General features: G+C 51.4%; 1 protein-coding gene across 1 annotated transcript in view; it reads right to left on the bottom strand.

Annotated features, from left to right (window-relative positions):
• The window catches only part of DNHD1 (dynein heavy chain domain 1), a 100501-nt gene that overhangs the window by 55740 nt on the left and 22779 nt on the right, over nt 1-21982 (bottom strand). Inside the window, exons 12-26 of the mRNA XM_063304798.1 lie at nt 14109-14234; nt 12191-12467; nt 11961-12088; nt 11112-11307; nt 10752-10843; nt 10410-10626; nt 9983-10108; nt 9517-9614; nt 6406-9419; nt 6062-6223; nt 4769-4961; nt 4379-4682; nt 2554-4288; nt 2242-2450; nt 1476-1680 (exon numbers count right to left, since the gene is read on the bottom strand). Coding sequence (XP_063160868.1) covers nt 1476-1680; nt 2242-2450; nt 2554-4288; nt 4379-4682; nt 4769-4961; nt 6062-6223; nt 6406-9419; nt 9517-9614; nt 9983-10108; nt 10410-10626; nt 10752-10843; nt 11112-11307; nt 11961-12088; nt 12191-12467; nt 14109-14234 — 7082 coding nt within the window. The remainder of the gene's footprint in view (nt 1-1475; nt 1681-2241; nt 2451-2553; nt 4289-4378; nt 4683-4768; nt 4962-6061; nt 6224-6405; nt 9420-9516; nt 9615-9982; nt 10109-10409; nt 10627-10751; nt 10844-11111; nt 11308-11960; nt 12089-12190; nt 12468-14108; nt 14235-21982) is intronic.

The raw sequence follows: 21982 nt of genomic DNA, 5'->3' as shown, positions 1-21982 counted from the left end.
ACATTACAGGCACCTGCAATTGCCTTCCTCTCCTCTACTTCAAACCGTTTGTCAGCACTGGGTCAGCCGAGGAAGGAGGCAATGGCAAACTGCTTCCGAAACACCTTCCCAAGAAAACTGCAGGGAATTGTCCTGGCAGTCACCAAGAATCAGACGCAATTGAACAGATTAAAAAAAATGGAATGGTAGAGCTGCAAGTGTAGATGGTATAACTGGAGAAATCTTGAAATATGAATTGGCCTGTACAGTTTAACATCTATGAAAACTAGATGCCTGACAATTGAAGAATACTGCTACTGTTCTCTTACACAAATGGAAAGGTAACTAGAGTGAATGCAGGAGGAGGGTTGGTTTAAGTGTGCCTGGAGAGACGTGTGGCAAAATTCTGCTAAAAGAGGACAAGAGGTGACAATGGACCACATTTGGAATGGGCAGTGTAAGCTGATACTGGGCAGGGAGCCACAGACTTGAAATGTGAGAAAGCAAATTCATTGCAACTTTGTTGATTTAGAGAAAACATACGATAAAAGAACAGGTTTGAATTATGTGATTTTTGTGAATGGTGTTAGTTGCTGAATGAAATAAGAGCGATGTATGAAGGAAGTGAAGCATGCACGAGATTAAATGGAATACTTATCATAAAGTTAACCTTGATATGTGATGTCCCTTTAGTTGTCAAATGTACTTACGAATAAATGTATAAGGAATGCTTGTAGTGACATTGGTTAGGGAAGTGGATGTGTGTGTACCTCGTATGTGGATTATGTGCTGTTACTGACTGAGGACCTGAATAATTTGCTGCTAATAGACTGTATGATACAGCAAGGAGCATAGTTCTGAAAATTAATACATTAAATACCAAGTTAACTACATTTGATAAAGGAAATGGAGAGAAAGATTTGAAGTTATATACAGATGATGAAAAATTAGAGCAAGCTGATGTATTTGTGCGCTTTGGCAGAATGTCTGTTAAAGATGGGGAAATTTTAAGACATGCAAATGCTGATAGGAAGTTGGTAGCATGTGATCTGTTATGAGAATGAATGTTTGCTAAAAGATGTGAAAGTGGATCTATATAAGAATGTGCTTTTTTGTCAGGAAAAACACAAGTTAAGAGTTTTTGAGATCAAATGCATGAACTGGTACATGAACGAGAAAGGCATGGATAGGTACTGCATCAACAGGGGTGTTTGTGCATAGGAGATTTAGTTCAACTTCTCTTTCTTTTATCTCTGGCCTCTGATTTCCTCTGTCTTGCACTCCTTTTCTGCCCTTTATGCATAGCATTGCTTACTCTGAATGCCAGAATGTACGTATGTAAGAACGTCTTTTAAAAATTGTGCAGAGCAAGCCTCCTTCCTAGCCTCGTTTTAGATGATCCTGTGGCAGGATTTGGTGGCCCAGGGCCCAGAGGACAGTTCTGCAGTTGAGAAGAGGGGCAGGACACATCTTGGCTTCTGAGTGGATATACTCACCGATCAGTTCTTTTGTTGAGCTGTTCCTGCAGGCTGTCCAACAGCAGAACAAAGGAATCAAGAACATCCAGAAAACTCTTCGGGCTGACAAGCGGCAGGCTGGCAGCAAGGGAAGTGGCATAGTGGGTTGCCGAGGTGTGGATCTGGGCTGCAGCCTCAGCAAGGTGACACAGCAGATCCTTCCGGGCATGCAGGGACAGCGGCTCTAGCAGGCAACAGAGGAGATCTGGTCAGAGCCTGCCAGCACAGTGGGAGAGCGTGTATGTGTGGAACCCCTTCTATACCTTGAGCCTCTCTCTGGGCTGGAAGTAAGCTAAAAGATGCCTCCAGGCTGGGTCACAGAGCCTGAACTTGGGGAGCACATAAGGCAGGGCTGTGAGCAGCTTTAGGGTTTAAGTGATGTGAAAAGCAGCATGTGGACAGTACACTGGTGCAGGCTTTCATGGCCAGGGACTGTTGGGCAGCACTGAGCTTCAGGGTTGCAGGATAATCGTGGTCCAGAAAGCAGATTTCTTGATGTTTCACCAGGAACTGTGGCTGGCGTCTTCAGAGGCAAGGAAGACCACGATTACTAAACCCTGAAGCCCAATGCCACCCAGCACATGGATAGCTCATGTGGGCTAAGAAAGCCAAGCGCGAAGTAAGGAAGTAAGATAAGAAAGAACAGCATTCTTAGCAAATGCCCTGGAGCCAGAGAGAGGCTGAAGGCTGCTGCTGGGGAGAGGAAGAAAGTAAAGGCGGTGTCCCCTCTTTCACTGGCACCAACCTCGAGTGAGTCGTAGGGGATTCCTGAAGTGGTGCTTGAAGCGTTTGGAAGCCACCTGCAGCAAGGACTCCTGGCTCCAGTTCTGATGAATCCCTATGCTGCAGAGCAATTGGGCCAGCACGGTGGCTGTAAGAGGTGGGAGTGCCAAGGAACCAGGACCCCCCAAGAGCAGCAGCACATGCAAGTTGGAACGCACAAACTGGAAAAACCTGCAAGGCCAAGACAAAATGGGAACCTTGAGGAGGTCTGCCCTAAATCATCTTCTGCCAATTCCTGTGGTACACAAATGCTTTCCCTTTCCCTGTTCCGTACTTCTGCAGAATGAGGTCATCCCGCATTGTGCGTTTGATGCCCTGGTTTTCCTGCAGCAGGGCCTGGATGATGGCCACGGAGTCATCGGGTTCATAGAGTCCAGGGCACGTGCCCTCGGTCATCAGCGCCAGGATCTGGTGTATGACAACCACACTCGCCCCGGAGTGCACCAGCAGCATTACTTGCCTTCCTGCAATTCCAGCCTGCCAGCTTGCCAACCTCAGTAGTGCCAATGCCTCTGCCTCATTAGCTTTTGCTGGCAGGTTCACGAGCAGGGAGTCTGTGGCTCGGGCAACCAGGGCCACGAGGGACTGGCGGCCTGTGCACCGGGCAAAAGAGATGAGGGCACCGTGTCTGTCTGGACCACAGAGGAGACGGGCCAGGCATACCACGTGCTTCAGTGCCTCTGAGCACAACAAAAAGTCATGGGGTAGAGAGGAGCCCAGCTGGATCTCTAAGACTTTCCAGAGCTTCTCCTGATAGGGGTTGTGAGCACTGGGGCTGTAGAACTCAGGACCCAGGTCCTTGCTAAACACGATGTCTCCTGGGGACTCGCCCTGCAGCAGCAGGAGATGGGGTGGCAGCAGCGGGCCGGAGCTCTCCTTCTTGGTAGAGGCGCGGCGCTTGACTCGTGTGAGGATGGACCGATGCGGGGTGGCGTGAGCCTCAGGCACTTTCAGCAGGTCAGGCTTTCCTGGAGAGGTGCTGCTTTGCTTCTTTCCCCCATCCACCTCTTCAGGCTCTGTTTCAGGGGTCTCGTTTTCTAGTTCTCCTAGGGTGGCATCGTCCCAAGGAGGGGGATCTGGGGGGTTGAGCGCCAGGGCTGGGGCCTGCTCCACAGGATCCCAGGGGTTCAGATGGCCAATGGCACCTCTGCACAGGAACTTGGGTTCAGCTTGCATAGTCAGCAGGAGATCCTCTTCTCTGGAGTCTTCCTCCCTCCTAGTGGCTGTGTTGACACAGGAGTTGGATGTGCTGGGAAACTGAATGCTGGTGCGTGTCCAAGCAGGGTTGACGGGGCAGGGTACCACCCGCAGGACACAGTGCTTGGCACAGAACGTAGCTGTGGCGATCTCCACCAGTATCTGCTTGCAGAGTTCACGGTGATGCTTTCCTCGCAGTGGGTCACAGAACGTGCGCAGACACTCATGCATCCAAAGTCGAATGATCAACCGGACGCTGAGGACCGCTGTGTACCCTGTCCCCACAGCCGGCCTTCCCAGAACAGAGGTGCGCCTGGAGGATGGCACCTTGTAACTGTGATCTTCCAGGGGGCTGCTTAGATGGATCCCTGGACGGGGCCGCAGCAGAAGCATCCCCCTGACCACCTTTACGATGTCATGTAGAGAGAACTGGAAAAGGCAGCAGGCGGGGGAGGGCTGGAACCTGCTTCTCACTGCTTCGTACGTGTCCAGGGTGGCCCTGACAATCGCAGAGGCCAAGTCATTATGCCGGCTCAGCAGAGGAAACTTCTCCAACCAGCTTAAGACCGTGCTGGTATGCATGCTAAGCAAAGATTCCCTGGTCATGGCCGGAAGCACCACAGTACTGAAGAGCCTGCCAAAGCGAGGGCAGAGGGGCAGGGCACCAGTTATTGGGACAGAAAGTATACCAAAGCAGTTGAAGCCTGCAGCTGGGCATTGCTGCAACTCCAGGGTCTCAGCGTGATAGAACTGCTGGAGGGTGAGGGTCTGACGCAGAGATTCAATCACAGGGCTGGTGCCTCGGACCGGATCTAAAAAGGAGGCAGAAGACTATGAAACCTGCTGCGGTGTTTTCAAAACTCATTCCACGGCCTTACTGAAGGGAGGGGAGGGGAACTCACCCACAAAAGCCAGGTGCAAATCGTCCACCAAGAAGAGGAAGCGTCCTTTGCTCACTGTACTCCTGGTGGGTTTACCAATGGGGAAATGGCCCTTCTCTCGCATGGTGCTCAGAGACTTCCTGTGCAGCAGCTGGCGCAGGTGAACTGCACTGAGTGCAGGCGTGAGGCACACCCGATTATATAAGTAACTGGGCTGCACGAGGATCTCAGCAAAGGTGGACTTCCCACAGCCCGGCTCCCCGACCAGGAGAACAGGCTGTTCTGTGCCCAGTAACATGTCCAATACGAAAAGCACCCGCTCGTACTGCAGAGGAGGAAAAAATGTCATGGAGACACAAGCTCGCACAACACAAAGGAACGGCTAACCGGAACCTCTGGGCCCTGCCATACCTGCGGCAAGACTGAGAAGGTCGTGGGAATAGCCTTGACGTGACTGGACAGGTAATGGCCATTAAAGGGCCTCATGGTACCATCCTCTGCCAGAGGACACAGATCGAAAGCTGAAACTGCAGAAGGGAGCTGTAGGGACAGGATGCTGTTGCGGAGGGCCCGGCGGACAAATTGGTCAAAGAGAGGCCAGTGCCTATATATAGAGAGAACAAAGTCATGACCCCCAAGGCGCATTTTCCCTCCCTAGTTCTTAGTGTCCATCTGCCCTCAGAATGGGCCTGTGTTTCCCATTTCATGAGCAGCATCCATTTCTAATCCAGAAACCCAGGATCAGCCAAGGTGTCCTTGTGGGGCTCCTTCGGTCAAAGGTACCTCGGGACTCTGTTCTGAAGCAAAGCCCTGTTGCCCATGGAGTTTCAACCAAAGTTCCTGAGTTCTGAGCCCCCAGATATTGACACTTCCTTCTTAAAAACAGGAAGGAAGGAAGGAAGGAAGGAAGGAAGGAAGGAAGGAAGGAAGGAAGGAAGGAAGGAAGGAAGGAAGGAAGGAAGGAAGGAAGGAAGGAAGGAATTCTTCAAACACTCGCTTTCACACCAACACGCTCTGTCCTCTCTTGCACAGTTGGCCAAGGCCAACCTCTCAGAACGCTGCGGGGTGACTCACGTTTCCCCCCACACACTTCGCCAAGCCAGGCAGGGGCCAGCTGGACCCCCTCCTAACGCTGCTTCCTTCCCCGGGGCTGAAGGAAGGCGTCTGCCCTTGCTTTTCTGCAGTGGCTTCTGGACGTTCCCTTCAGGCCATCTCCATGTCTCTCCACACAGATGGGGCGAAGACCCGTTACTGAGAGGGCGGCTAGGGCTGGGGGTCTGGCAGATTGGTGGCAGTCCAGTGGCCAGGGAGGAGTGAGCTGGTAGCCAATGGCTATTCAGTGGGGCAACTGACCAGAGCATGTGCTCTTTATTTAGGAGGGGGCTTTAGAATATTGAGGAAGCTGGCTACCCCCAAGGAAGGGAATTCGGGAGTTCCATCCCTGTAGCAGTACTGAGCTGGGGGGGTGGGGGGGTGGGGTGTGTGTCAGGTTGGCCGTTCAGGGGAGGATGCCTAGTAGACCTTCAGGGGAGGGGGGGTTCAAGCCTGAGAAAACAGCTCTGGCCTGGGGCCAGCAAGAGAAGCTTCCACTCTTGTTCCATCACCCTTCTTGCTTCTCATCAGCCCAGGGTCTCACTATGACTTCTGAAGTATCCCCCCGGGGGAAACTGCAAGAGGCTGAGCAGAATGGCCCATAGATGGTACCTGGCATGGAGATGACTCCCAAAGCCCCAAATATAAGCAAAGACGAAGATGCTCTGGGCAAGCAGCTGGTGATGGGCAGGGATCATGTCATCCTGGCTATGGGACTTCAAGGCGCAGAGCATTCTGGTCCTGGTTTCTAGAGGGAAGAAGGCAGGGGGTCCTCTGGGCTTGGGGAGACCACCCCTCCCTCTTGCAGGGCCAAGATAGGGAAGGGGTGAGCCAAGCCAGGAGGCCTAGAACCCACTGTGGCTGACAATCCCCCTCCCCACCCACTCACCTCTTTGCACAAGGCCCCTATGAGGTCAACCTCCATTCACGGGGGGGGGCAACACTCACCTGTGGACTCCTGTGCAGCAGGCGGGGGCTTGATCTTGTCGCGGCGCAAGTAGTGCTCAAGCAGTGCGTGGAAGATCCTGGAGAAGGCAGTGGTCTCCTGGATGCCCTGGGCCACAGGGTTGCAGGGGTGGGAGTGGGGCAGCAGGACAGGACAGCAGTGCTGCTGCAGAAACGCCATTGTGGCAGGGAAGAGCTCCTTGGCCAAGCTGTGCAGCGTGGCCAGGGTCTCTTGGGAGAGGCTGTATTTACGGTACATGGGGGCAAATGCGGAGGACAGCAGCACCTGCCAGAGCTGGGAGCCCTCAAAGTGCAGCAGGGCACAATGCGTGCAGACAGAGGGGGGCATTCCAGAAGCATCCAGCATCTCAAAGAGGAATCGGATGTTCTCAGGGGCCTGAAGCTTCTGCCCATTGGGCAGGCTGAGAAAAGGCCTGGAGCTGAACAGCAAGGAGATGGGCTCCAGCCATTCTGCACAAGCAGCTCCATCCAGCACCAGCCAATGTTGGGGGCTCCCCTCACCTGTCCTGCCAGCTGCAGCTGAGGTGGCTGCCCTCTGCAGGACCCGGGAGAAGACCCCATCCTGCCATATGCTGCCCTCTAGGCTGCCCACAAACTCAGACACACTCAGGGCATTGGGCCACAAGCAGACCGTACGCACAGGTTGGAAGGCCACCTTCTGACGTGCACTGGCACTCTGCAGGCCAGGAGTTGCATCACTGGCTGCCAGCCTACTCTGGGCCTTCGCCAGGGTTCGCCAGGTTGTAGTCTTGCCACTTCCTGAGGGCCCCAGGAGAAGAATCCTGGTGGCCCCCTGCATAGCCTGGGAGAGCCGGCCAGCAACCTGCAGCAGATCTGGGTCCGACTGCAGCTTATCCTCCTGCAACTGGCCCACCAGAGCGCTCTGCAACCGAGGGGGCAGCTGTTCAGACTGTGACAAAACGGCACTAGGGAAGACTTCACGGAGCAGTTCTCGCACATTGTGGAGCCGCGGGCCCTCGGGGCCACTGAGCAAGGGTGAGAGGCGCAGGGCTTTCATGATGGCAGGCCGTTCTTCAAGGCCCAAGAAGAAGGCTGTCCGAGGAGAGGGCCTAGCTTTGAAAAGCAAAAGGTCTTGTCCTGGCGAGGGAGCAAACAACATGTCTATGGCCATCCCAATCACCTTCCGGATTAGGGTGGGGTGGCTGAGGTGGGGCCTGGGATTTAACATCCTCTCCAACTTTAGGAAGGAACACAGTTTCTCCGCGAGGTGCGTAGCCTCCCGGAAGCCAGCCGCAAGCAGCGTGACTTCCGCAAGCCTTGTTAGGTCAGGTGGCAGGACCGCCAAGGGGCGCAGGGCCAGACGCAGGGGCTCTGGAAGGTGCTCCAGGGTGACCATGCAGCCATACGTCTCCCGCACACGCAGCAGCCTCCCCCCAAAGAGAATGTTTCCCAGGACCCGTGGCTGATAGGGCTTGGCCTCATCGGTGCCCAGCTCTAGCAAAGCTCCGGTGGGCGGCCCCTCGCCCTCCTCTGAGCTCTCCGAGCTCTCCGAACCAGGGCTGGCAGTGGGGCCAACTGTGGAGGACTGGCCAGCTTGAGGTCCTCTGCCCTCCTGCAAATTCAGACACATCCTCTGCAGGTCGACGAGGCACTGGCTGAAGGCAGAGAGCACTGCGGGCTCCAGCCGCTCGACCGACTCCAGCAGCAGCAGGGCCCCTGAATGCACGGCACCGCAGAGGTGCCGGGAGAGGCAGCCAATCGACATCTGCAGGGTGCAGTGCAGGGTGACCAGGTGGCGGCCCAGGAACTGTGCCAGTCCCTGCACGGTGTGAGACTTGCCCACCCCTGGGGAGCTGAGCAGGCCCCCACAGCAGAACTCCTCCAAGGCCAGCAGCAAGCCCAGGAAGGTCCTGTCCAGCAAGGGGCCACCCAGCAGCTGCAGGTTGGTGCCCAGGAACTCGTAGTCGTAGGGGAACCGGCTGTCGAGGACCTCAGCCCAACAGCCGGGAGGACTGCCCACCCAGGAGCTGCTGGGAGGGAGCCCTGCTGCCCGGGCTTTCTCAGGCAACAGGCTGACGTGGTACTTGAGGTGCCGGGCCCATTCAAAGGCTTGCACAGAGGTCACCTGGCATTTGAGCAACTGGGACACAACGTCCCGCTGTTGGACGGTGATGATGATCAGGGCCCCCAGCAACATGCCCAGGTGGTCTTGCTCTGGGTTCCAGGCATGGATGCTGCGGTAATTGCGGATGTAGTGGGACACGGCCTCTAGCTTCAGGCTCAGCTTGAGTTCCAACCTCTGCTGTAGCCAGAGACTCGAGAGGGATTCTTCCACAGCCACGCGCCACAGCACCTCCTCGGCCAGCAGCACACACTGAGTCAGGAAGATGTTGCCCAGCCCTGCCCAGCCCTCTGCTACTAGGTGAAGGGGCAGCTCTGTAGGGCCGGGGCGCCGCTCAAAGGCCAGGTCCAGCTGCGGTCTTAGGGCCAGGCGCTGGGCCACACACTCCTGTACCTGGTTGAAGATGGACTCCTTCATGCGCTGCTCCAGGACGCAGAGCCATTGCGTGGCCTTTCGGCTGAGGGAGACTGCGCTGCACAGTTTCAGCTTCTCACTGTGGCCGCTCAGCAGGCCAGTCACCTCCACCGCAGGGAGCTCAGTGGAGATCGTGCCACGGTTCTGTGAAGTCGGGGGCAGGACCAGTTCCAGCTGGTGCACCCCGGGGAAGCAGCGCTGGGACCAAGCCGAGGCATCGGCAGCTTCGGAGGCAGTGGAGAGCATTGCTACTAGCTCCTCATTGCTGAGGAAAAACAGGCGGGGGAAGCCCATCCGTGTGGCCTCCAGCACGTAGTCCAGAGCCCGGATGAGGCTCTGCAGGTCTCCAGAGCCTTCGATGAAAGTCGCCTGTAAGGCACCCCCAATAAAGCGGCTGTCCCGGCTGGAGCCTGCCTCTAATCTGACACTGGAGAGCACCAGAGGATCATTGCAGGTCAGCCGCATAACCTCTCGAAAGAGGGCATCCACTTGCTGGAACCGGGAATCCTGCACGGAACATGGGAAAGAAGGACAGATGGTGGGAGGGAAGAGAAGGGGCCCAGAGGGGGGCAGGACGATCCTTCCAGGCACCAGACTGACTTACCAGTTCAGCACTGGGTAGGGTGATATTCATCTCATAGAGAACTATGTTCAAGAAAACCCACTTCTGTTGGAAACTAACCCAGGCATAAAGGAGGGATTCTGGGAAAGAGAGAAAGGTGGGGAGAAAGAAGAGGGAAGGAGACGTAACAGTTAGATTTGCCTGTCACACTAAGCTAAGGTTTCTAACACTGAATTCCTGGATGTACGACACTTGCCTGGGTCCTCACAGCACACTGAACATGGTAACAAACCATAAAGACAGGTTTGTACAGTACTGGAAGCCAAAACAAACCATATTTTTATAGCTCAGTGAGCTCTGAGCTAGGCCAACATCTCCTCTATTCCCTCAAGTTCCACCCCTCCCTCAGAGACAAACGGGTCCAGTGGGTGGGTGCACTTCGGCCACCGCGGAGGCACAACAGGCTCCTTCAACCTGGGGCTCAAAGGCCCCCTCCCTGTTTCCTCACCAAAGATGCGCAGAGTGGACACCCAGCTTTTAGCCTCTTCCAGGATGTCAGAGGAGAAGGGAGACAGGATCATGTTCTGGAGGGTCAAGATGCTGTGCTCCACCGCTGCCTTCAGCTCTGTGGTATCTGCAGCAAAAGAGGAAGAGCCAGACTGAGAGGTCGGTCTGGGTGTCTGGCCCAGATCAACCAGAATATTTTTCTTCCCTCTGGGTGCCAGGGAAGAGTTAGAAATGTTTGCAACAAAGGAAGTACCTGACAGTGTACCTTAACACCGTTTCCCCGTTCACAGGGGGGAAAACCCCAGAACACGCACGCTGGCTGAAACGGCCCAGGGCTGCCCGGTAAACGGCTCCGGGGGTCCGGATTCTTACCGGTCCCTGCCCTCGGCCTAAGCCCATCTGCGTCCCTGGATCTCTCAGGGCCTCACCTGACAGAACGTAGGTGCCACTGTCCTTGGAGATGTATTCGAGTTTGGTTGCACGCTGGCGGCCGCTGGCTGGACGTCGGAAGCGCTCTGGCTGTGGCTCCTGGTACGGCACGCTGAGAATGAAGTTGACGAGGCGGAACTGCTTCTCCGCCCAGGCCCTCTGGATGCGCTGGAGGGTGTCTCTGGCATAATGGCAGCTCTTCTCGCAGGCATAGACCTGATGGGCAAAGGGGATGGCTGCTCTGCAACAGCCCACCAGGAGCAGGCGTAGTAGTAACAGAGGGCCTCGGCTTCCTGCCGGGACTCTGTTTCAGCTACCCTGTCATGTGCCAAGCCACTCACTCTGAAGATGGCATCACTGTGTTCCAGGAGTGGGTAAGAGAGGAGCTGGCCCAGCGTGAACTGCATATTCAAAGGGCACTTGACACCCATCACTGAAAGAGAGCAGGGCACAGAAGTCAGCCAGCCCTCTCTCCACCCACCTGAGCCACTGAGCTCAGCCCCATCTGGCTGCTTGTATTCCACAGCCTCGCATCTTCCCCAGTCGGCCCTCCTCCTGTAGTCGCACACCGAGCCAGTATCCACTGTGCAGTTTGGCTCTTCCAAAGCCCTGCAGAAGGAACCACCCCAGCCCCTTCCAAGTCATGTTGAGGCAGGAAACTTCTGCAACTGAGGGGTCCACAGGCCCATCCCGCCCCTCACCAGCAAAGATCTCTTTCCAGCAGCTGAGCTTGAGGAACTGGCTACCAAGCTTCAAGAGCAAGGGGAGGTACTTCTGGAAGTTGGCAATGGTGCGCAGGCAGGCTTGTAGGACACGGTTGCTGGGCAGGGAATGCTGAAGGCTGATCCCCTCCTTCTGCCACCCCTCGGTCTTCTCCATGGCCAGAGGGGCACTGAACTGCAAACAGGGAAGGGGGGATATTTGGCCAGTGCCACCAAGACAGGATGGTCAGGGGTAAACCACAGATCTCCTGACCCTTCACAGCTCACCTGAATTTCCTGACTTGACTGGGCAGGCAACTGTCAGGCAGTTTGGCTAAATAAAAATTCTTATTGCAGATAAGAATGGAAATGCATGAAACAGCTGATTGCCCACTAGCCTGGAATGGAATCCCAGCTCCAAAGAACCCCATGCATAAATATCTAGGTGTTGCTTCCGGAGGGGAGCTGGCGTGGCACTGAGGTCTCCAAAGTGGGGGAAGACTGTTGGGACTCATAATGGTGTGTGGGAATTTCCTTGGGAGATGGGGTGAGAGAGATGCTGCCTAGGAAATGGTCAGACAAGGTGGGGGGGAGCCTGAAGCTGCATAACGGGCAAAGAAAGAAACTCAGAAAGGACCCTTCCCAACTTATCAGGCTGTAAAAAGAGACAGTGGGAGATCCGTACTTCCATACTTGCAAGATTTGGTTAATGTAGCCTTACAATAAAGTAGAATTAGCTCCCCTGGTCGTGTTTCCTGTCTGGTCTACTTGGGAAGACTGACAGGACCTAACCGACTCCCACTGTGTAGAGGAGTATGCTTGGTCAGCTGCTTCCACCTCCATCTTTACCTTGACAAATGCCAAACACTTCCATTCCTTGATCTGTTCGGAAATTATGCGGAAAAGCTGCCAGACATGAATGTGAATCTCGATGACCTCCTGCTTTCCGGTGAGGAAAGAAACATCCATGCATTCCCCTGAGAAGACATCAGGAGGTCCTTGACTTACCTATCATATGCAGGACATGGATTCCCACAGCAAGTGGCTGGCCCCATGTGCTCGGCCAGCAGCTCTCCCACCTGTCAGAATCCGCTGGGAGTGGCAGAGGTCAGTAACACGCACCACCACAGCCTGGAAGCGGTGGAGGAGCTGGTTCAGCTCGTCTTCCATGGCACGGGGGTTCTGGGCCGGGTCCTGAAAGTGGCCCACAGTGACCATGGTCAACAGCTCCTGAAGTTCCCAAGTGGCTTTCTGAAGTGAGCTGCTGAGCTCAGCAATGATGCTGAGGCGCCGTGAGACGATGAAGTCGGAGACCTCCCGCTGCTGGTACATGAAAGCATCCCAGGTATCCAAGAGCTAGGACAGGAAAGGCTTGAGAGAGCAGGCTCGTGCCCTGCATGCCCCATCCCCAAAGGGTTCAAGGATCCCATACAGGAGGAATAGGAAGGGATGGCTATAGGGGTGCCTGCTAAATCATAGAATCCTATGCTTGGAATGTACTATAGAGATCATTCAGTCCAACCCCCTGTTCGGTGCAGAATCCATTAGAGCATCAGATGACCGCCCAGTCTCTTCTTGGGGCAGCCTGGTCCTCTGGCTGACAGCCTGCACAGTCAGGAAGCTCCTCCTGAGGTCTGGCATGAGCTGTTTCTTTGTAGCTTTAACCCAAGGTTCTAGTCCTGCCCTCTGGAGCAACAGAGAATACATCCACTGCCTTTTCTGGGTAACCCTTCAGATACCCAAACTCCGTTGTCACGCAGGTCATACAGCCATGCCTCTATAAGCTAGATATAGCTGATCCCTCAACCATCCCTGACAGGGCTTGGTTTCCAGACCCATCCCGCCTCTTGGCATCCCTCCTCTCCCATTCATCACCGTCTGCTTTGAGCTGTGGCGCCCAGACCTGGACACGAGTATTTCAAGTGGGGTCCAAACAGAGCAGAGTGAACAATGGCTTTCTGTGATCTGAATGCTACATGTCTGTCCAGCACCCCAACACAGTGTTTGCCTTTTCTGGAGCTTCATCACATGGCTGGATCATAATTAACCTTTGGTCAATGAGAACATAGATGTCCCTTCCACATATACAACTCCCGATCCTATCCTTGCTCCTTTTTATTCCCAGGCTGATAAATATGGTAAACAACCTTTTGCACACAATTTTATTTGTGAAAAAAAACCTGCCAACACCCTGGTTTACAGGAAGGCAGTTCAAAGGCAAACAAAGTCTGGCTTTATATGGGACATGGCTCGGTTGCTGGAATTCTTGCAGCCCTGCCTCTTTCTTTCCTTTCAGCCCTCTGCTCAGGCTAAATCCATTTGGATTGTCTCTGTCTCTCTCTCTCTCCTTCAAATGTTAATCACCCTTCAGCAGCCCGGGGTAGGGGCAGCTGCCTGTGGGATGCAGAACCCAGGGTCTGGGGGCATTCCTCTGTTTTCCTTACAAGATGGTGCTGTGCAGTTTCATCTTGGTAGGATGCTTTGAGGAATGCCTCTGTCTTAGGACAGCTGAATTAAAAGAATAAACAGGCAAGTCCAAGAACAGATAACCCTAGTCCAAAAGCAGGACTGGACCGGGCAGCTTTGGGCAGACCAGAGCAGCTGCCACCCACCACATAATGGTGGAGCGTGGGGGGACGCTGAGTCTTCTCTCCCCCACTGTGTTATGGCATTCCTTCCTTGCAAGAGAAGATGAAGAGCCCCCACTCTGCAGACCACCCCTGCCTCAGGGAGGGAACTGGCTTAGCAGGAGCCAAGCAAGAATCTGCTCCTTCTCGCTTGGTTTGAACTCTGCCTTTCTCCCCTGAAGGGAAGGCCAAGGAGCCAGGCAGAGCAGACAGGACAGGGATTTGCAAGGAGGGCCATCTGAGCCTCGTTCCTTTTCTGCTCATCTTTAGGCAGCAATGTGGGAGCCCTCCTGCCTTGCCAGAGAGCACGTGTAGAAAAGCATTTCCTTCATTCCACCAGGACCTTTCCTTGTCATGAGTGGGCCCTTACCATGTTTTCCAGGCTTTCTTCACTAGGGCTGAGAGGGCGATAGCACTTCTGTATGACCTCATTGAGGGTGCGCACATAGTCCACGTATTCCTGCAGCTCGGTCATCTGGCCTTGGTACTTCTCCAGCTGCGGAGGAATAAACAAAGCCACAATGCACAATCGGTACCAGAATTATTCCAAATGCTTGATGTTCCAATCCCACAAGTTTAAGCCATTTACAAAATTTCCCCCTCTTTCGCTGCAGCCCTCAGGGATCTATCTCAGGTTGGGCATTCAACATGATTCCACCCCACAACTTATGATGAACTTCCTGATGTAATGACATTGTAGCACGCAGGGTCTGAAACTGCTAGTTTAGCAGAGAGAAAGCAGGAGAAGCAGAAGGCAACATGGAGACTGTTGTTCCAGGAGAAGGCCTGGAGAGCAAAGCTTCCTGCGATTGCAGAGCTGCCCACAGAGACCTGAGCTCACAGACTGAGCCCACATGCATCTGCCACGGGAACGTCCCCACAAGATCCCTCAGCCTAAGCCACATTTCTAGGCACAGTAGCCTTTTTGGTCCCGGGAACGTCTACCTAAGCTCTGATGAAAAGTGAACCAAGGAAGCCAATGGAATTTTGCCAGCGTAAATCAGTAGGAACCCTTAACAAATTCTCCCTTGAGGTCAACAGTGTGCAATGGGTTAACCTGGGGGCTTAAGATGCAAAGAAGAAACTGAACTACAGAATGGAAGTGGAGATCATCTACTCCAACCCCTGCTCAGGGCAAGAAACCATTCCTAGGGCATCCTTTGCAGATGGACACCTAGCCTCTAAATACATCCAGTTAAAGAGACTCTATATGTCCTGAGGCAGTCTGTTCCATTCTTGAACAATTCTTCACATCAGGAAATTATTGCTGATGTCTGATCAAAATTTGCTTCCCTGTAATTTGAACCCATTGTCTGTCTTCCGGACCAATGCTGAACAATGTTGTCTAGATGCCTTTAAGATATTTTATCATGTCTCCCTGCAGTCTTCTCTCTTCAAGTTAAAATACAGTAGCTGATTAAACACCTGCAACTGCTCCTCACAAGTTTTTCTTTTCCTTTCCAGATTCTTTATCATCCTCGTTGCTTGCCTCAGGACACACTCCAGTTTGTCAGTATCCCATCTCAAATGCAGTACCTAGAACCAGACATAACATCTAGGGGTGGTGTGACCGAACCAGAACAAGGAGAAGCCCCTTCTCTTGACATTGCTTAGGACTGCTTTGGCTTTTTCAGCAGCTGCATCACATGACTGGCTCATGTTCAACTTCGGATCCATCAAGACGTGCACGTCCTTTCTGCACATCCTTTTGTCCCCTCCCCATCCCATGATCAGGCCTTTGATCTTTCTTAGTCAAATGTAGGGCTGTTGCAGGGAGGAGGGGGGTGGATTTGTTCTTCATAGAGCCCAAGAGTAGGTCAAGAACCAAGGGTCAGAAGCTTTGCAGGAGGAGATCCAAACTCAAAATAAGCAGGATTTCCTGATTGTGAGGGCTATGAAGCAGTGGAACAGTCGGCCTCTGTGGAGGCACAGCTGCTCCAACACTGGAGGTCTTCAAGCAAAGGTTGGGCAGCCAGTCCAAGGATTCCTGCCCTGAGCAAGGGGCTAGACAAAAAGGCCTCCAAGGTCCCTTCCAACTCTAGGATTCCATGATTCTACTCAATGGACAGAGGACCTGGTATTACTTGTGATTTAAGAATGAGTTCCCTACAGGTACTGGCTACTAATGGGTGCCTACAATGAAATAAGGACATCATAGTTTTTAGTATACAACTCTATGTGCGTGTGTACATATACGTCTGTATGTCTTAAGATAAATAAAAAGGTAACAGTCAGCATGGATTTCTCAATAAATCCTGCTAATTTTATCTATTTTGGACTGGTTAATTTTCTTATCCCATCCCCACAAAGTCCTGCAGTGCTGCCTCGTGGCAGAGGAATGAGCAAAGGACACCACAGGAGTATGCCAAGAACAGATGATCCCGGCAGGGTCACCCAAGGCGCGAAGGTCATCCCAGCTGCCCAGCTAAAGCAAGCAGGCACCTACACTGGGCAGGAGCAAAAGAGGAAGATGCTGGAGGTGGATGGTCACTTTAGTGTGGCAGAGGTCACTACATACTCTGTAGGAGAAATGTTGTAATTTCTTCATTTGATTGTTGTGAGCCAGCCAGAGTCCTTGAGAGTCAAGTGACATGCAAGTGAAGAAAGAAAGAAAGAAAGAAAGAAAGAAAGAAAAAGAAAATTCACACATGCTTGGATCCGCACGATACTACACTGATACATTATGACATCCTAGGTTCTTGGGAAGAACTTGATGCGAATGAAGGCCAAGACCAGCTAAAGAACCGGCAGCCATGATTTCACGTTGTTGTGTAGATAACAACAACATAAAATGATTGAGAATGCAGGTAGTCCTCGCTTAACGACTGTTCATTTAGAGACCATCTGGAGTTATGATGGCAGTGAAAAACCAACTTGTGATCATTCCTCGCACTTACGACTGTCACAGCATCCCTGCAGTCACATGATCATGATTTGGGCACTTGGCAACTGTCGTGCATTTATGACTGTTGCAATGTCCTGCAGTCATCTGATCATCATTTTCAACTTCCCAGCCAGTTTCCGATAAACAAAATCAATAGGGAACTGTGTGACTTGCTTAACAACCAATGGTTCACTTAACCATGTGATTCACTTAACAACCGCTACAAAAATGGTTGTAAGATCAGGCCCGGATTCACTTAACAACTGCATCGCTTAGCAACCTAAACTCCAGTCTTGTGGTCATTAAGCAAGAGCTACCTATATAGTGCCAGATGATATGCCCCTTAGGTGGGAACAGCACTCAACGTACTACTGAGGAAGAACCGAGGATCTTTTGAAGTACTAATGGAGTTTAGATTAAAGCTACATAGATTAAAGCCTTTGGGACATTTAGTTGCTGATGCTGCCATGCAGGAAAAGAAAATCCAAAGCTGCAAGACAGAATTACAGTAGAACATGGAATGTAAGAAGCGTGAACACAGGAAAGCTGTTGTTGTTTATTCGTTCAGTCACTTCCAACTCTTTGTGACTTCATGGATCAACCCATGCCAGAGCTTCCTGTCGGTCGCCACCACCCCCAGCTCCCCCAAGGTCGAATCTGTCACCTCTAGAATGTCATCCATCCATCTTGCCCTTGGTCGGCCTCTCTTCCTTTTGCCCTCCACTCTCCCCAGCATCAGCACCTTCTCCAGGGTGTCCTGTCTTCTCATTATGTGGCCAAAGTACCTCAGTATTGCCCTTAATATCATTCCCTCAAGTGAGCAGTCTGATGTTATTTCCTGGAGGATGGACTGGTTTGATCTTCTTGCAGTCCAAGGCACTCTCAGAATTTTCCTCCAGCACCACAGTTCAAAAGCATCGATCTTCCTTCGCTCAGCCTTCCTTATGGTCCAGCTCTCGCAGCCGTATGTTACTACAGGGAACGCCATTGCTTTAACTATGTGGGCCTTTGTTGTCAGTGTGATGTCTCTGCTCTTAACTTTTTTTTCGAGATTTGTCATTGCTCTTTTCCCAAGGATTAAATGTCTTCTGATTTCCTGGCTGTAGTCAGCATCTGCAGTAATCTTTGCACCTAGAAATACAAAGTCTTTCACTGCCTCTACATTTTCTCCCTCTATTTGCCAGTTATCAATCAAGCTGGTTGCCATAATCTTGATTTTTTTGAGGTTTAGCTGCAAGCCAACTTTTGCACTTTCTTCTTTCACCTTCATCATAAGGCTCCTCAGTTCCTCCTTGCTTTCAGCCATCAAAGTGGTATCATCTGCATATCTGAAATTGTTAAATGTTTCTTCCTGTAATCTTAACCCCAGCCTTGGATTCATCCAGCCCAGCATGTCGCATGATGTGTTCTGCGTACAAGTTGAATAGGTAGGGTGAGAGTATACAGCCCTGCCGTACTCCTTTCCCAATCTTAAACCAGTCCATTGTTCCGTGGTCTGTTCTTACTGTTGCTACTTGGTTGTTATACAGATTCCTCAGGAGGCAGACAAGATGACTTGGTATCCCCATACCACTAAGAACTTGCCACAATTTGTTATGGTCCACACAGTCAAAGGCTTTAGAAGAGTCAATAAAACAGAAATAGATGTTTTTCTGAAACTCCCTGGCTTTTTCCATTATCCAGCGGATATTGGCAATTTGGTCCCTAGTTCCTCTGCCTTTTCTAAACCCAGCTTGTACATCTGGCGATTCTCGCTCCATGAATTGCTGAAGTCTACCTTGCAGGATCTTGAGCATTACCTTACTGGCATGTGAAATGAGTGCCACTGTTCGATAGTTTGAACATTCTTTAGTGTTCCCCTTTTTTGGTATGGGGATATAAGTTGATTTTTTCCAATCTGATGGCCATTCTTGTGTTTTCCAAATTTGCATCACCTTGACAGCATCATCTTGCAAGATTTTAAACAGTTCAGCTGGGATACCTATACATTGTGTTTAGGAAAGCTAAACACAGTGAAAGATGAAATGAAATATCTGACATCTTAGGCATCAGAGAATTGAGATTGTTTGGGCACTTTCAGTGAGATCATACTGTGCTAGCCATGCTAGGTAGACCAGACGACCAGACCATGAAACTCCACGTTGTTGTTTATTCGTTTAGTCGCTTCCGACTCTTCGTGACTTCATGGACCAGCCCTCACCAGAGCTTCCTGTCGGTCATGAAACTCCACAGGATGGCTAAAACTATTTTTATTGAGATTGGCTGTAACAGAGTCTTGCAAGGCTGGTTATGCTTTACCTCCTCCTCCTCCTCCTCCTCCTCCTCCTGTGCTTTCTTGGCTGTCCATGGGATTTGTGGGCGTCTCCTCCAACACACAAGTTCAAAAGTGTCAATCCTCTTCCTAATCTGCTTCTTCAAAATCCAACTTTCAGTTCCACAGAGTGTCAAAGGAAATACCATGGCTTGCACAATTTTGAACTTTGTAGGTATACACACATCACAGCATTTAAATACCTTTTCCAAGGTCTTCATGACTGTAACACATTTCCTTTACTGCTTGTTCCTTTACTGTTGATTGTTGATCCTAAAATGTAGAAGCTGTCCACCACTTTGATATCTTCATTGTCAATTTTAATGCTGGTTGTTGTACCTGTTATAATTAATTTGGTCTTCTTTATATTTACTTTTAGTCCCATTTTTTCATTGTGCTCCTTGCCATTAATTACTAGAGCTTGCAGATCCTTTGCATTTTTGGCTATCAGGGTAGTGTTATCAGCAGCAGATAATTGATGTTTTTTCCTCCAATTTTAAAATCATGCTCATCTTCTTCCAATCCAGTTTCCCTTAATAAATACAGGTAGCCCTTGGCTAATGACAGTTACTGAGGCCAGGAACTCTGTCACTGAATGACATGGTCATAAAACATGACATCACATGACCGTGCCAACTTATGACGGCAGTTCTGGAAGTTCCGGTTGCAGCTGTTAGGCAAATCCCACGTGGTTGTTAAGCACAATGTCACATGATCTCCATTTGCAACTGCCTGCCAGCTTCCCCACTGACTTTGCTTGTTAGAATCCAGCAGCGAAGGTTGCAAATGGCAATCATGTGACTTGGGATGCTGAGACCGTTGTAATTGCAAGCCAGTTGCCAAGTGCCTGAATCGTGATACGTGACTGCAGGGACGCTGCGAGGGCCACAACTTCTAGGACCAGCTGTAAATCTCATTCAGCACCATAACTTAGAATGGCTGCTGAACAAAAGGTCATTAACTGAGGACTACCTGTATTCAGCATATAAGCTGAGTATATAAGGGGAGAATATACAGTTCCCTGATCTGTATATAAGCTTCTCATGAGTACAATGAGATGCTCTGGGATTCCCATTTTTCTAAGCAAATTCTGCAGCTTGATATGAGCAACACAATCAGAGGGCTTTCTATAATCAGTGAAGCACATACTGACTTTAGTATTCTTTGGCTTTATCAATTATCCAGCATGGATCAGTAATAATGTCTCATGTTCCTCAGCCTTTTCTAAAGTCAACTTGAACATTTGCTATCTCTTTTTCCATGTAAGGCTCTAATTTGTGTTGGATGATCCTAAACATTACTTTACTAGCATGTAAAATTAAGGATGCTGAACTTCCATGGCATCATTCAGACAGCCTAGGGTGGACACATATAACTGGGTGTCAGAGTCATTGTGTGAATGCTTGAATGTCAGAGTCATTGTGTGAATGCTTGAATGAGCCAGGGCTGACATTAAGCTGCAAATCTGATTATATTTGAGAACTCTTCCTGGGGAAAGTCACCCAGTTGAGAGTTAACAAAAAATGCTGAAACATGGAAAAACTAAAGCGAAGGAGCCATAGCCCTCAACCTCCACCGAGCGGACGGTGCTGTATGCCAAGGGAGAAGAAGATAAGGTTGAGTCAGCGGAGAGCTCCAGGAGTGGAGAAAGCGAGTGTGAAACAGAACCCGGGCTGAACACCACAGAGCTGGAGAGCGTGCTCTTCACCCTCGACTTTGCGAGAGAACCCCAAACTCCGGATATTATAATGGAAGAGTTGCAGATGGGACCCACACAATCGGGCACGAAGGAGGTGGAAGGGAGAGCACCCCAACTACTGGAAGCACAAGTGAGAGTGCTGAGCCCGGGATCTCGTGGAACAGCAACAGAAGGCGATGGAACCCCACAAGCGGTTCGGGGGTTGGAGGCAAGAATGTCAGCCATGGAGGTGATGATGCAGCACATATCGAAAGCCCTCGACACCCTAGCATATCCACTGGGTGAGTTCTCCACCCAGCTCTCCAGGGGGACATCACCGGATCAATGCGGTCGGCGCTGCACAGTAACCCCCATAAGGGGGTTCGACTCACCAACCAGATGGCAGAGGAGCAGAGGCCATGCAGAGAGCCAGGAGGGACTGGTAGGAGCCCCCACGACAGAGGCGGTACACCCAGGAACCCCGAAAAAGATACAAGTCAAATTCAACTGTGACCCCCAACAGTTGGCGTTTTTCTTGACCAACGTATCCATTTACACACGGGAGTTCGGGACTTGTTTCCCCATGGAATACAAAAAAGGTGAGCCAGGTTGGAGCGAGGCTTCACGGAGCCGCAGCAGACTTGTATGTACAGCTGCATGATGCCATGGCACCCGAACTTAACAACTTAAGAGAGTTCATGAAAGCCCTGAGCGAGAGGTTTGAAGGGTTAGTGTCATGAGTGAGGATGGCGAGCAGGGGGCTCCCATCCAGGCTGTAAAGCGCATGCGTAGTACTGAGGAATTAGGTGGCCATTCAAAGAGACACAGATTGGGCCCGCCTTAGTCTTTGGGGTTTATATGTCTGGGTTTTTCCCACGCTTCTTCAGTTTGTTAGGATTCTCTGTTATGTAGCAGTAATAAAACACTAGAGACTGATTCCTTGTCTCAGCGTGGTTCCTGGCTGTTAGGACAGTTAGGGTTAGGGTTAGATAAGATGAGGGCGAAATCGGCCATCCAGCAACTCAGGCAAGGGGGGAAGAGTGTGGCCGAGTACGCTATGGCGTTTAAAGCCTGGGCAGGTAAAGTCATAGATTGGTCAGAGACCACCAAGATTGACTATTTCAATGGTGGCTTGCAACCGGAGTTCCTGTGATGGGCGTTATGTAGAAGAGACCCCCCCACCTTAAAGGAATGGATCTGCCTGGTCGGAGAGGTTGAGAACACCCAGTACCAATTCTGAAAGCAACTGAGAGTGCAGGCTGCGGGGAGGAATATCGGGGCTCCAGGCCAATTCCCCTTTGCCCAAAGGAGGCTGTTCCGCAAGAGAGATGAAACCAAGGAACATGCCTGGAAGAGAGGCGGCTGTTTCAA

The sequence above is a fragment of the Candoia aspera genome, chromosome 5 (genome assembly GCF_035149785.1).
Source record: "Candoia aspera isolate rCanAsp1 chromosome 5, rCanAsp1.hap2, whole genome shotgun sequence".
In the NCBI taxonomy this organism is placed as follows: Eukaryota; Metazoa; Chordata; class Lepidosauria; order Squamata; family Boidae; genus Candoia; species Candoia aspera.
Note: the sequence above shows the minus strand (reverse complement) of the source record. Positions and strands in the feature narration are given on the sequence as shown.